General features: G+C 42.1%; 1 protein-coding gene across 1 annotated transcript in view; it reads right to left on the reverse strand.

Moving 5' to 3' along the window:
• The window catches only part of LOC128864986 (inositol 1,4,5-trisphosphate receptor), a 52,900-nt gene that overhangs the window by 7,547 nt on the left and 32,783 nt on the right, over positions 1-12,570 (reverse strand). The window contains exons 2-18 of the mRNA XM_054104822.1: positions 11,736-12,336; positions 11,103-11,173; positions 10,832-10,947; positions 9,156-9,909; positions 8,850-9,064; positions 8,264-8,737; positions 7,666-8,184; positions 7,301-7,476; positions 7,074-7,229; positions 6,805-6,958; positions 6,590-6,746; positions 5,550-6,211; positions 5,087-5,222; positions 4,871-5,014; positions 4,438-4,661; positions 1,535-2,972; positions 51-1,462 (exon numbers count right to left, since the gene is read on the reverse strand). Coding sequence (XP_053960797.1) covers positions 51-1,462; positions 1,535-2,972; positions 4,438-4,661; positions 4,871-5,014; positions 5,087-5,222; positions 5,550-6,211; positions 6,590-6,746; positions 6,805-6,958; positions 7,074-7,229; positions 7,301-7,476; positions 7,666-8,184; positions 8,264-8,737; positions 8,850-9,064; positions 9,156-9,909; positions 10,832-10,947; positions 11,103-11,173; positions 11,736-11,836 — 6,909 coding nt within the window. The 5' untranslated portion in view covers positions 11,837-12,336. The remainder of the gene's footprint in view (positions 1-50; positions 1,463-1,534; positions 2,973-4,437; positions 4,662-4,870; positions 5,015-5,086; positions 5,223-5,549; positions 6,212-6,589; positions 6,747-6,804; positions 6,959-7,073; positions 7,230-7,300; positions 7,477-7,665; positions 8,185-8,263; positions 8,738-8,849; positions 9,065-9,155; positions 9,910-10,831; positions 10,948-11,102; positions 11,174-11,735; positions 12,337-12,570) is intronic.

Raw genomic sequence — 12,570 nt, forward strand, 5'->3', positions numbered from 1 at the left:
ATAATTTTACAATAAAATCAGCAACACAATTATGTCTTTTCCACACTCACTTCAATTTGCGCTGTGTGTGTTGCATAATACATCAGTGCCTGGCTCATTTTGGCATCGAAATTGGATGCCTGTGCATCTTCGCACGCCTTTAGTAGCGCTGCCAGCTCCTTGTTGTGTTGCGCTAGCTGATGGCAAAGTATATAAATATTGTGACCCACTTCGCGTGGGCTCACTGATACATCGTCATCGGCATCTACATCGCCCTCTTCATGGTCATCGCTCTCGTCGATCATCTCCTCCTGATGGTAAGCCTTGCAGGCCACCTCCACCAGTTGTTTCGGGTTCATATTGTACAAAATGCGTTCGGCATTTTCGCTGTCGCCTCGGCTCTCCATAATGGCCAATAGCAATTTGGATGCATTGTTTTTCAGCTCCAATACGAGATCCATGCGATTCTCACCCAACGGATTTATGTTGTTGAGTATCAGCGCTGTTATGATGTCCAGTCCGTTTGACTCGTGCGTCGCTATACAATTTTGATTCTCATGACAGGGACCTTGACAGTATTCGGTAAGCGTTTCCAAAGTTTGATTGATGAGTGCCACATTATTTTCGTTGATGTAAAGACCAAGTAACCCCAGTCCACCGGTTGTAGAGCCACAAATACAATCCAGAAACATTAGCGTTTCGGACACGAGATTGTAGTTAGTTTTATTGTTCTGATTGCGCAGCAAATTCTGCAGATCGGGATTGTGATTCTCGCAGAGCAATTGTAGAAAACGCAGAATCGGTTGCATAACTAACACTTTATTTGAAATTTTATTGCGATCCTCCTTGCTGTCTTTGTGCTTCTCCAACTTTTCGGCGAGTATGTCTTCTAATGGGCTGTTCATGCTGATAGCAGAGTTTTCATCACCCGGATGTATGCTGCGTGCATTGCCGTAAGCGCGTGCTGTTGCCAAACCCGCGTTATGCAATTCCTTTTTCAGCTCGTCCGTGATGACGACGCCGTTGCTCTTCACGCCATGTTTACGAGATACTTTGTCCAGCTCCAAGTTGGCATCCTGCTTGTTTTCGTGTGCCTTGGCGGCAATATCTGTGGTGTTCACCGTCACTGTGGACTTTATTTCTTGCTGTGAGTCCTTCATTTTCTCGAAGAAAACCTTGTAGAAAGCTTGATTGAAATCGCCGCTTAAAAACTTTTGGTACATGCCCTTTTGTATGATGGGATTGCCGCCTTCAAGGAGCGCAATACCTAGCTCAACGGCCTCCACGAAGATGGAAGGTGAGTGCACAGACTTTATGACAAGTTCAATAACCAAATCGGAGGCGCCTTCGCGATCTAAATGGTTTTGCACTTCGTGTAGAGTTTTACCAGCACGTTGGAGGTACTTGGCGCCAGGGCCGTGAGTTACCAAATGAACGCGTTTCTGTTGCTCGAGAGCGCTGGGGTCGCCAGCATCTGGTTGACCTTAAATATTAAAGAAAAGCAAGTAAATAAGAGTAGGTGGTTAAAAAAATTGAGGAAAATGTTTCCACAAACCTTCGATTGCCTGCTGTGCCGCACCACCAATGCCGCTAGCGTCGGCCCCGACTCCTATAATACCAACACTAACACCACTTCTACCAATACCGCTAATAATTCCACCGCCTCCGCCGCCCCCCTTCCGATCAAAGTACCTCATTAGCAAAGTGTTTCGCAGCGCATCTCCTTTGTCACCATAATTAACATCGATTGCCATCATTTCGCGAAGCGTACGCAAAACCTTCACGCACAGCTTTTCCTCCTTCTCCTCCAGCAGCTTCTCAGTATGTTTGATTAGCTTCCTAATGAAGCCACCGCTCTCGCAACGCTTGCGCGCCTCGGTACCAGGCGGAAATAGTAACTCCGATCTATACAGAATGTCGACCAACAACGACAACTCCGCTTCCACCACCGGCTTCAGTTGATCTTCCAACAGCGATACAATATCTTGCAAACCCTCTATAATCGATCGGTCCAAACGCATTAAATTTGCCGAGAGCTGTGTTTCATATTTTGGCTGTTTCGAGGCCAGTAGCCATTTGGTGGTCTGACGCGTGAGCAAGGCTGTTTTGCTAGACATCGACACCACTTGCTGCTCCAAGTCGAGCGGTATCGCAATGTTGCGCGTCTTCGCCGATTCAGCCAACGTACGAACGCAGTTCTCGACATTAAAGCGATCGGCCAGTGTCAGCCACTTGCACTGCGACAGGCGATAGGTGGCTTGCAGTATCTGAACGAAAATCATCTGACGGGTTTGCACGATGGTGCTCTGATCGGAGAAGGGGCTGGAGAAGAAGGTATTCAATACATTCGTTACACCGCTCAGTACATAATTGAGTAGAGTCTTATTGGCATTGGCGCCGATGGCGATAAGTTGATTGACGTCGACGAGAAACGATTTCTCAAACAAATTCCACATGTGACTCGAAGAGTAGATCTCCTTCACCTCCACCTCAGTATCAATGTAACAATGATTGAGGAAATCAACATAAGCTTCCTTCACTTCCGGTATGCAGGCAGGATTGCAAATAATGGTAACGATATCGTCCAAAGACAGCAAATTATTGCACTTAATTTCAGTGTAGACATTTTTTCCCATGGTACAGCAGGCGAGCAGCTTTACGAGTTCCACGTGATAACGAAGTGGACTTGTATCACTTAAAGGCGACTTTTCACTTTGCATCATTGAGACAAATTGGTTGAAGGAAGTCTTGTCGTTGTAGAAGACGAGCACATCTTCGCCGGCATTGATCAGTTCCTGCATGACCATATCCTGACATTTGCGTATAAATTGATTCTCTGCTTTAACAATTGTTTGAAGAAATTGCAAATAGACAACGTGACGGCCGTGGATCTCAATGCAATGCACGAAATGTTGAACGACTTTGTCGGTGACTTCGTTGCAAAGGGAGAGATTGTCTTTGAAGATAGCGCAGACAGTCTTTGCCTCCAATATCTGCAAAAGGAGTTGAAAAGAAATCATTAAAGGTATGGATGGATGGAATTGAACTGGATTAAAGTAAATTGAATGGAATTAAAATAGTTTTGCAGTGATTAGCGTAAATTAAATTCAGATGAAGTAAAATAAAAGAATAAACAGTAATTTGTTGTAAACGGTTTTCCAATAAGAGGTGTGATGCCCGTAAAAGATCAATGGTTTCGTTGCTTGTGTGGCACGTGGCGCCGTCTTGTTGAAAATAAACGTTGTTCAGATCAATACCATCCAATTCCGGACATAAAAAATCGTTAATCATATCTCGATAGCGCATTCCATTCACCGTAATTGTTGCTCAGGCTTCATTTTCGAAAACGTAAGGTCCAATGACTCCACCGAACCATAAACCGCACCAGATAGTCACACGATAGAGAGGCTTTTCAACAATAACTCTTGAATTTTCTGAGCCCCAGATCCGACAATTTTGCTTGTTGACGAAGCCACCGAGGTGGAAATGGACCTCATCACTCAACATGATTTTTCGATGGAATTTCGGATCATTTTCATGCATTTCAATGACACAATCAGCAAAGAAACGACGTTGTTGATGATCGGCCGGCTTGAGTTTTTGTGCTAACTGGACTTTATAAGCCTTAAGACCCAAATCTGTATGCAAAATACGGTGTAATGACGTTGGTGGAATGCCTAATTCCAAAGAACGACGAGGAATGGACAAACCTGGGTTTTCTTCAACACATTCGGCTTCAACAGCAATATTTTCGGCTGTGCGTGAGCGACGTCACGGGTTTTATTCTTCACATCACTAACGTGACCCAACAGGTCGAATTTTTTGTATTGCGGTCCGTCAAGGTGCTTCACGATGACCCAAAAATGTTCGAGTTTTACGAACCGTCTCTGTCGAATTTTCACTATTTTTATAGTGAATTTTAATAATTTCAATGCGTTGTTTAAGCGTGCATCATTCCATTTTTATTAATGGCGTAGTTTCTACTTGTCAAATATCAAAACATGACAGCTTCAAAAGTGACATCTGCGGAAATAGCGGGCTATTCAAAATAACACCTGTTATTGGAAAACCCTTTATAAGCTCGGCGATTTGGGTGGACGATATCTGTCTAAATTCATTATATTTTGGTATTTGAAAAAATAACCGGGAGTTTCATTAAGATATTTAAATTATTACACGAGTTGTTCGTTGAATGGATGGAGGACAAAAATTAACACATCCATCTCGATAAATTTATGCTATAGAAAACAACTAGAAACTTAAAGTTTTAATACCCAAGCCACAGCTGTTATAACAATATGAACTCGATATACATTGAATTCTTCTAAAACAAAAAAAAAATTAGATGGGAGAATCTAATTAAACTCAATAAAGTCAGACTAAGTTTTATATAACGCAATGGGATTATCGCGGTATCAAAATTAAATTAATTTCAACCCAAACAAATATGTAACTCACGCCTGGATTCAGGAACAGATCCAACTGGTTGTGCAGCAAGACTTGATTTTGTTGATTTCCCAAACAGAAATTCTGCAAAAATTCATGCGCCAAACACATCAGCTCTTTCATGAGCACATCGTCCTTTTCATCATAGGGATTTTGCAGCAGGTCAAGGATAACAGTGTGAACACCAACATTGCGCAACAGGCGTTGCTCGTGCTTGCGCGGCTTAACGATGGGTCCTTGTGCAACAGAAAGAGAGAGAGACAGATTAAATATTGGTTGGTTATAAAACAAAAGTAAAAACAAAACAGAAAAGGCGCCATTGTAGTTTTTCCAGATTGTGCGAGGGAAGGCAAAAATATATCGACAGAAATGGGCATTACAATAAATTTTTGGTAATAAAATTTCACATTTAACTTGCGACGTAGATTCTCCTCTCCATACATACCCGAGGTGACGCAGAATTTATTCATACGCATAAGTATTTCTTTAACCTTTCTGTACTCATTGAGCTGCTCATTGGAAAGTGAGGCGCGATATTCATTACTCAAATTGGACACATCGATGGCCGGGTCTGAAGAGCGTTCAGCGGCTGGAGGGTTGTGAGAGAGTTAAGTAGAGTATGCAGATGTTTTTAGATGTTTTTTAGAAAAAGTGAACGTACTTGCACTGAACTCATCCGTTGTTTTCGGCTTGTATACCCACAGCTCGGATTTTTCAACACTTTGTCGTAAAATATCCAAATCGGATTTAATTTGCTTATACGATTCTACATCACTGTCGGACACAAGCAATTGCACCTGCAAGCAAAGTGGAATTTCAGTAAATGAATTGTAAAAGTGTTTGCAATAATCAAAGCGTTTTAAAGCAAATGTATTGGAAATAAATAAAAATTGTTAGTACTAACGATATGATCCCATTTTGGCTAGCACACGGATATATTGGGTTGGGTTTGCGGAGGGGTTACGGGTAGTAATGAGCAGTTAGTAAATTATAAGGCAAATTGTAAATTCAAAAGAAAAATTTTGGTTAGTCAACATTTGAAATATGCTGTATGTTTATAAACGAAAATGTTAAAATTGAATACCAAACACAAATCAAAAGAATGCTTTCGTGTTGCCACTTACCTGCCTGAAGGCCTGTAACACCTCCTGCCGCTGGCTAAAGTGCCTGAAAAGCAGGTGTAGTGCGCCGGACACCAACGGCGGATAATCGTGCATGATCAGATGGAGCAGTACGCGCAGAAAAGTACGACCACCTTGTCCATCCAAATCCAAATTCGCCGCATCGCCGCTGTCGCAGTCGAAAATATCCTCCGCCTGCACACCAATTGACTCCAAATCGATATTCTTCTGACGTGCACTGAGCGCAGCCGCAGCTGTGGCAGCAGCCTCCAATAGAGCCGCATCTTTGCTGCTTGTCTCACCGCTGCTAATATTACCATCATCAGTTGCACCGCCTTCGGCTGTGCCGGTTGTGTTGGCGGCCGCAGCAGCACTGGCTGCTGCAGCAGCGCTTAGTTCGGTCTCGTCAAATTCGCGCTTGAATATCGATAGGAGGCAACTGATTCTATAATCCAAACGTACGTCCAGTATGAATTGTAGAATCTCGATTATCTTCAATTTCGTATCCATGACCAGCGGATATTCTTTCAGCATCTGGGAAACAGATTTGCGATGTTGTAGCGCCAGTGAAGCAGGCGAGGCGATCGCTTGACCGACAGAGCCGAGTGCCAGTGAAGTCATTACGGTATTCATGTCGCCAATGGAACGGAGAACACCACCTTCGGCTGTACGAGGGAGGACAGAGGTTAGTCCAAACAGAGTTAGTATTCGTAAAAAATTGATCAAAGTCTATGATTATGCGGCGGATCAAAAAACTTTGTAAGCATAACTGAACAAAACACTCACCAGTTTCTTCTTCATGGGCCGCTTTTTATTTTATTTAGCAATTTTTTTTTAAATTGTTACAAAAAAGCAAAGCCGAAATCGAAACTCATCAAAATTAAATGGCAACATTTTAAACAGGTAATAGATAAACCAATAAACAATTTTAAAAGTAAGCAAATGCAAAGGCATGTCGAATATAAACTTCGACTAGTAATTTGTTTGAATTTTTAGAAAAACGTATTTTCGTAAATTTTTGCACTCATTCTTGCGGGACTTACAATCAATGTCCGTATTGACGAAACGTCCCCCTGCCGCACCATCCATTCCGGTTTCAGATACGCAATCCAAAATGCAAAGCAGAGTTTTGGTCAAACGCAGCAGATCGCTGAAGCTGTAGAAGCCAAAGTAAATGAGATCCCGTGCCAGTTTTACCACCTGCAGAAATATAATGAAATTTAGCATCAGAATTAAGTCTCCTTTACCACAGACACACCTCAAAAGTCAATTTATTCTGCTCTTGGTCAGTGAAAAGCCACACTTTAGTGGCCACATTGCAGAGATAATTCTCGACAAAGGCGATTGTGGTGTTGAATTTGGCACGCACAGCTTCCTTATTATGATCGGGTTGCTGATTTTTACCATCATAGCTAAAAAAAGGTAATATTTTTAACTAACTTAGAAAAATATATGACTTCATTAGTTTAAATATTCATAAATTTGGTTAAAATGTATAATTTTTTTACTTTTATTTTTGCCACTCACTCTAATATCGACATTTTCGATGGTATTTCGCTCCAAAGGCGCGCATATTTTACGGGCGTCACAGGTTCTTGCGGATCGCGATCAACATGCAAATGAAGCATTAGACGGCAGAAAGAGGCGCGCAACTCATATGGCATTGTCTCATCGGACATGCATCTGAAAAGTTCAACAACAATAAAATTATGTAGCCATAAATCTTATGAGTCACATGAATGCAATATATTTACTTTAGAATTAAGTCGATATCCAAATGGGGCGATAAAATATTCAGTGCCAAATATTGACGATTCAAACACATGTTCGAAAATAAGTTCAATTGATGGCGATAGTAATTGAGTATGGCTGTCTCCTCCTCTTTGCCTTGAGCGGCGCAATCGGCCAGATCGCCCATCGAACGAGAATTCTTTGAATGAAGAGCGAAGAACAAATAAATAAAAACTAATTCTACACGTAAATCTAATGGTGAATTCGAAAATACATTGGTGGATAGCATCAATCTTTTCTATTTCTAATAGCGGTCGGATTTACACTTTCTATTCATGCGCTTTCGAATTCACTTTTCATTTTTCACTTTTTCTCTAAATGCACTTACTGGCTGACCGCGCCACTTCAGATGTATTTCGTATTTCTCCTCAATTTCTGGCGCATCATTTAGGCTGGTTGTATCCCAGCTGGTTGTTGTGGTTGTATTGGAGATCAAATCGGACTTCTCATCATCATCCAACACCTCTGTGAGTGTACTCAGCGAATATGAATCGTCCGCAGCGCTACGGTAGCCGTCGCTCACAGGCGTTTTGAAATGTTTGATTTGTGTCTCGATTAGTATATCCGAATTCTTTGAGCTGAGCACACTTTTGCAAATTAGCTCCTGTGTCACAGCAATAGCCTTCCGGTTCGAAACACATAAATCGGAGAGATAGTCGAGAAAGCGCGAGTCCCAATTGTGCATATTTTTGCGTACTAGACCCACAAAAGTCTCAATCTCAGCGGCTGTTATGTGCTTCTCGAGCAGTTTGCGATTGTTATGCAACAGTGCTGTGATAGTGTCCTCAGCCAGGATGTCGTAGCCAATTTGCTTTTGCATGAGTCCAAAATGCTTGGCGATATACTCCTACGAAAAAAAAAGGTGAGCGTATTAAGAATTGTTTTTGTTTTTTCATAAAATTTCGTTTACTCCTGCGAATACTTACCTGATTCTTTCGGTAGTCTTGCTGCGATAGACGCAATATGCGATAACATAAGCGAAAAATATTTTTGTAGGGACTATTTTTCGGATCACTGAGCTCATCTAGACGCAGAAAGGGCGCTTCCCCACTGGGATGCTCTTGGAATGGCCCTTGCAGTATTTTGAACAGTTGCTTTAGAATGTATTGCTCGCGCAAGAGTTTTTGACGATCACGTATCGGATTCTTAATAGTCAAATCCAAGGCCTTTGTCTTATTCTGTTCATTCTCCATGCCCGCAATGAAGAAGACGATATCCTGCAGCAATGCTATCAACGAGCGCCGTTCATTTATAGAAATGCTGCCATTCACCAATTTGCTCGTAACGGTATCCAACACTTTGCAAGCGTCATTTGCGAAATCCAAATCACGCACTTCCACAGGCGAGACAGGTATGAGTGCAAACGCCTCTTTGTCCTCTTTGATGGGCGAACAACAAACCTGCGAAAATTGGAATAAATTTAGTTCAAGGCCTATGGAAAATTGCGTTGAATTTGAAATGAAACTGTTTGTGTGGCACTCAACGCACGTGTACGTGTGTGCGTGCACGTACCTTCGACATCACTGGCTTGTCATCGTCTATGTCAATGGGTATGGAGGTGGCATGCACCCATGTGTTCGAGCACAAATGTCGCAAACGCACATAACTCGATTGCGGCACCAGGCTGTCGGCGCGTGCCATCGTTGTGGGATCCAATTCGAACACCGATGCGATTTCTGTGGAGTACGGCACCGGCACCAGGCGGTAGCGTTCACATTTGCTCTTCTCTGTTGTGTTGATTAAATGAAAAAAATATATATTTTTGAAATTAATTACAAAATTTCTGCTCTTCCTTTCAATCTCCCCTCCGTTACATACCTGTTTCCTTTAGCGATGCATCCAGACCACTTCCTTCCAACGAGTGCACCAAAGATGTGCTGCCCACCGATTCCAGCTCGGCAGCCAGGTAATAACCGGTGGCCAAATGTTTGAAACGATACAACGAATTCCAGTGCCCAGCCCCGCCGCGGCAAGAATCATGCTGCACCACCTCAACCTCCCACAATGCCTTACTGCTCGTGGCCGCCGTCGCGCTTGTACGTCCGGTCGTACGTAAGAACACATGCTGATATTTCTTGTATTCGTCCATGGTGAGGAATTTCTCCTGTTCCGCGTGAAAGAGACGCACAACGTCGCCACCCTTCAGAATGTGTTCTTGATTTTCTTTGTGCTCCATAAAAAGTGTAATTTTCCATGAAGTCGAGGAGTTGAGTACATTCACCTCTTTACAGCCAGGATTGTCAGGGAGTTCGTAGGTTGCGGCTACATGCAAATTTTGTTGCTCAGCATTTACGGGATTCAATATAACCTTGTCACCCACCACAACATTATCGCCCGCAGAACGCAATTTATAGAACGGCATTATGTAGAACCAGGAGCCCTCATTGCCATTGGCGTCCAAATAAACACGCATGGCATTCTTCTCCAGCAGTGAGGGCAGTCGCTTGTTCATGGTTAGGTATTTGTTGGATTTCAGATGGAGCAGTTGCACGACGCTGCCATATTGGACCACGGTGCCCAGCAGTTTTTTATTTTCGGTATCATTTTGCTTCTTCTCGATTTCAGCTGCGTGCTGTTTGAAAAGACGAGGAGAGAGAGAGAGACAAAAAGGGGTAAAGCCAAAAGGAAAAAAAGTCTTACTTGAATGATACTGATGACCTTAGAGAACAAGTGTCAGCCAGATAAATGGGTTTGCACTCGAAACTAAAATGGTTTAACGAGAAGTAGCAAGTAAACTGCCACTTCTACCTGCCTAACATCTGACTTGGGAGTAGTTGGGCTTAGGTAGATCTATGAAGAGTGGGGCATAACATTAGATCTCCCCTTGTTGGAGAGCTCAGTCTGAAGATGTCAGACTAATATGTGTACACGACTGGGTGGGATGATCACTAAACATGCTGCCTCACCACGGGTCCAACGAATTTGTTTGGAGTCGAGAGTAACAGACTATATTTTAGCGTTGCAGTAACTGTGGGTTGCTGTGCTACTGTGCGCTATGGCATAGCAGACCTTGTTTCGCCCATACTCAAAACCAAATCAATGATAGGTAGCTTTAACATACACCGATTTAAAGATTGTGTGGAATTAAATAAGAATAATTTTAAAATCACCACAAGAATTCTAACAGGGCACTGTAGATTGAGTCGTCATCTTATTAACCTGGGAATGTTCTCCAATGGAGCTTGCAAGTTCTGTAGGGATTAAGATACATAAGCGGGACAAACACCTGGGTAATCACATTTTTCCAAAGAAGGAAATAAGACTCATTAAAATAGGAGTAGTACTAAAATTTATTGAGGAAGTTGGGCTTAAGGAAATAATCTGCATCCGTGAAAGGGGCACAATACATCTTTCAGGTCGCAGTGCTACGCACTGCTGTCTCCTTTGTGACCGACACACAAAAAATCAAGTCCGTTAATTACAAAATAGGCAGCCTTGATGGGGTACCCGATACATGCACATAAAATATGGTATGAATCAAAAGCGGAACTCACATGCAAACGTTTTAGCAGGTTGGTGTCTGTGTTAGAGCTGGCAGACTGTTTGGCGGCTTTCCAGAATTGCTTCTGTGCGGAGTAACGATTCATAGGGCAAACCTTGATGAGACAATCTGTAACGATGGCATGAAAAAATAAACGGTTGCATACAAGACGGACGCCGAGAAAAAACGCGACATTGCACGAGTTGCCAGCCCAGAAAATAAGACTGGGTGTTAAACTTAACTGTAAAAATCAAAATAGTAATAAGTAGCTTAACAACACTCACCTCTAAACTTCTTCGGCGGGTAATTTAAATCACCCGCCTCCGGACACACTACGGTACGATCATCCACAAGGCTGGCGTTGGTAATTAGCGGCGATGAATTGGAGGTCATTAGGTTTGTGGCAACAAACAGCGAGCAAACGAGCCAATGGACGTTGAAGACATTTTCACAGGCAGTGGGCGCACATAGTCACATTGATGGGCAGAGTAGGCGGTTTGATTTGGTTTGTGATATGATGTGGAGCGGTGGTGTAAAATAAAAATGAAATTTGTTAATGGCAAATCCAAAGTATTAACAGTGCATAATCACATCACACGACGGGTATGCAACGAGAGTAATTAGAAGAGGTAATAAAAATGTATAAAGCACGCTAGATTAGGGGGGAGGCACAGGAGTCCACAGGCAATTATAACGGGTGCATGGGTTTTGGAGGTAGATACAAATTTCTGACCCACATGCGAGCCACTACACAAATACTTGGCCTTATTTATATAACACAAACACAAACAAACAAATAAACATAAAAACAACAAGATATATTCTGCCTAGATGCATGGGCTAATAGGCGCGTGTATGGGTAGGTGAAGTAAATAAGTAGCACAAATTACATATATTATTTATTACTTGTAACTTACCCGAGTGTGCTGAGAAAGCCGCAAACGCTACCCTCCGCATAGAGCGATACGATATCGCCCAAATGCAAGAAACTCGCCGAGCCAATTATATTGTCACCCATTGTGTTGAAGGTGGGCGCTATTACGCTTAGGCTGGACGGAGAAGAAGGCGGAAGTGACGCTATCGAGTGATTAATTTATGAACAATGTGTCTCGCAAATAAACGGATTCTACTCTACGTGTAACGTATCCTCGTTTTCTTTTTCTTCTTCTTTGTTCAATGTTAAGTATCACAAATATTAATCGTGAGTCGTGAGCGCCAACTGAGGCCGAAAATTAAGCAGCAATAAAAGTTGGTATAAAAGCAAAATCAAAGTGCAGCAGCAATACGAATGTTAGTTAAGAAGTAGGGGTGTTTGCTGATATTTTCTTTATATACAAGTATGTAAGTGTGGGTGTAGGCGCTTTTGTCACTGCACAAATGTCGTCTTCAGGCAGAATAATAGTTTCCAAGAAGATGCTGTAGATTTTTATTGCTTAGTAATTGGAGTAGTTTCAGTGTAGGCTCAGCGCTTTTCTTATGTAAACTGACTGTTTGGCGTTAGCTGTTAGTTTGAATTAGCTGTAAAGAGATGAAAAATGAAATAAAAAAGATTTAGTTTTACACAGTAAGCAATGGGCCATAAAACAGTTGTACTGATCGATAAATCTTCTTATAAATGTACATATAAATAAACAAGCATGGCTTCTTTACATCTCTTTTACGGCTAAACTATTTTCTAAGATATAAAGCATTGAATGTCCTTCAAAACCTATTTTGATGGTAAAGGTAAGAGAATTAATCAAACTGTAAATC

Source organism: Anastrepha ludens, chromosome 2 (genome assembly GCF_028408465.1).
Source record: "Anastrepha ludens isolate Willacy chromosome 2, idAnaLude1.1, whole genome shotgun sequence".
Taxonomy (NCBI): domain Eukaryota; kingdom Metazoa; phylum Arthropoda; class Insecta; order Diptera; family Tephritidae; genus Anastrepha; species Anastrepha ludens.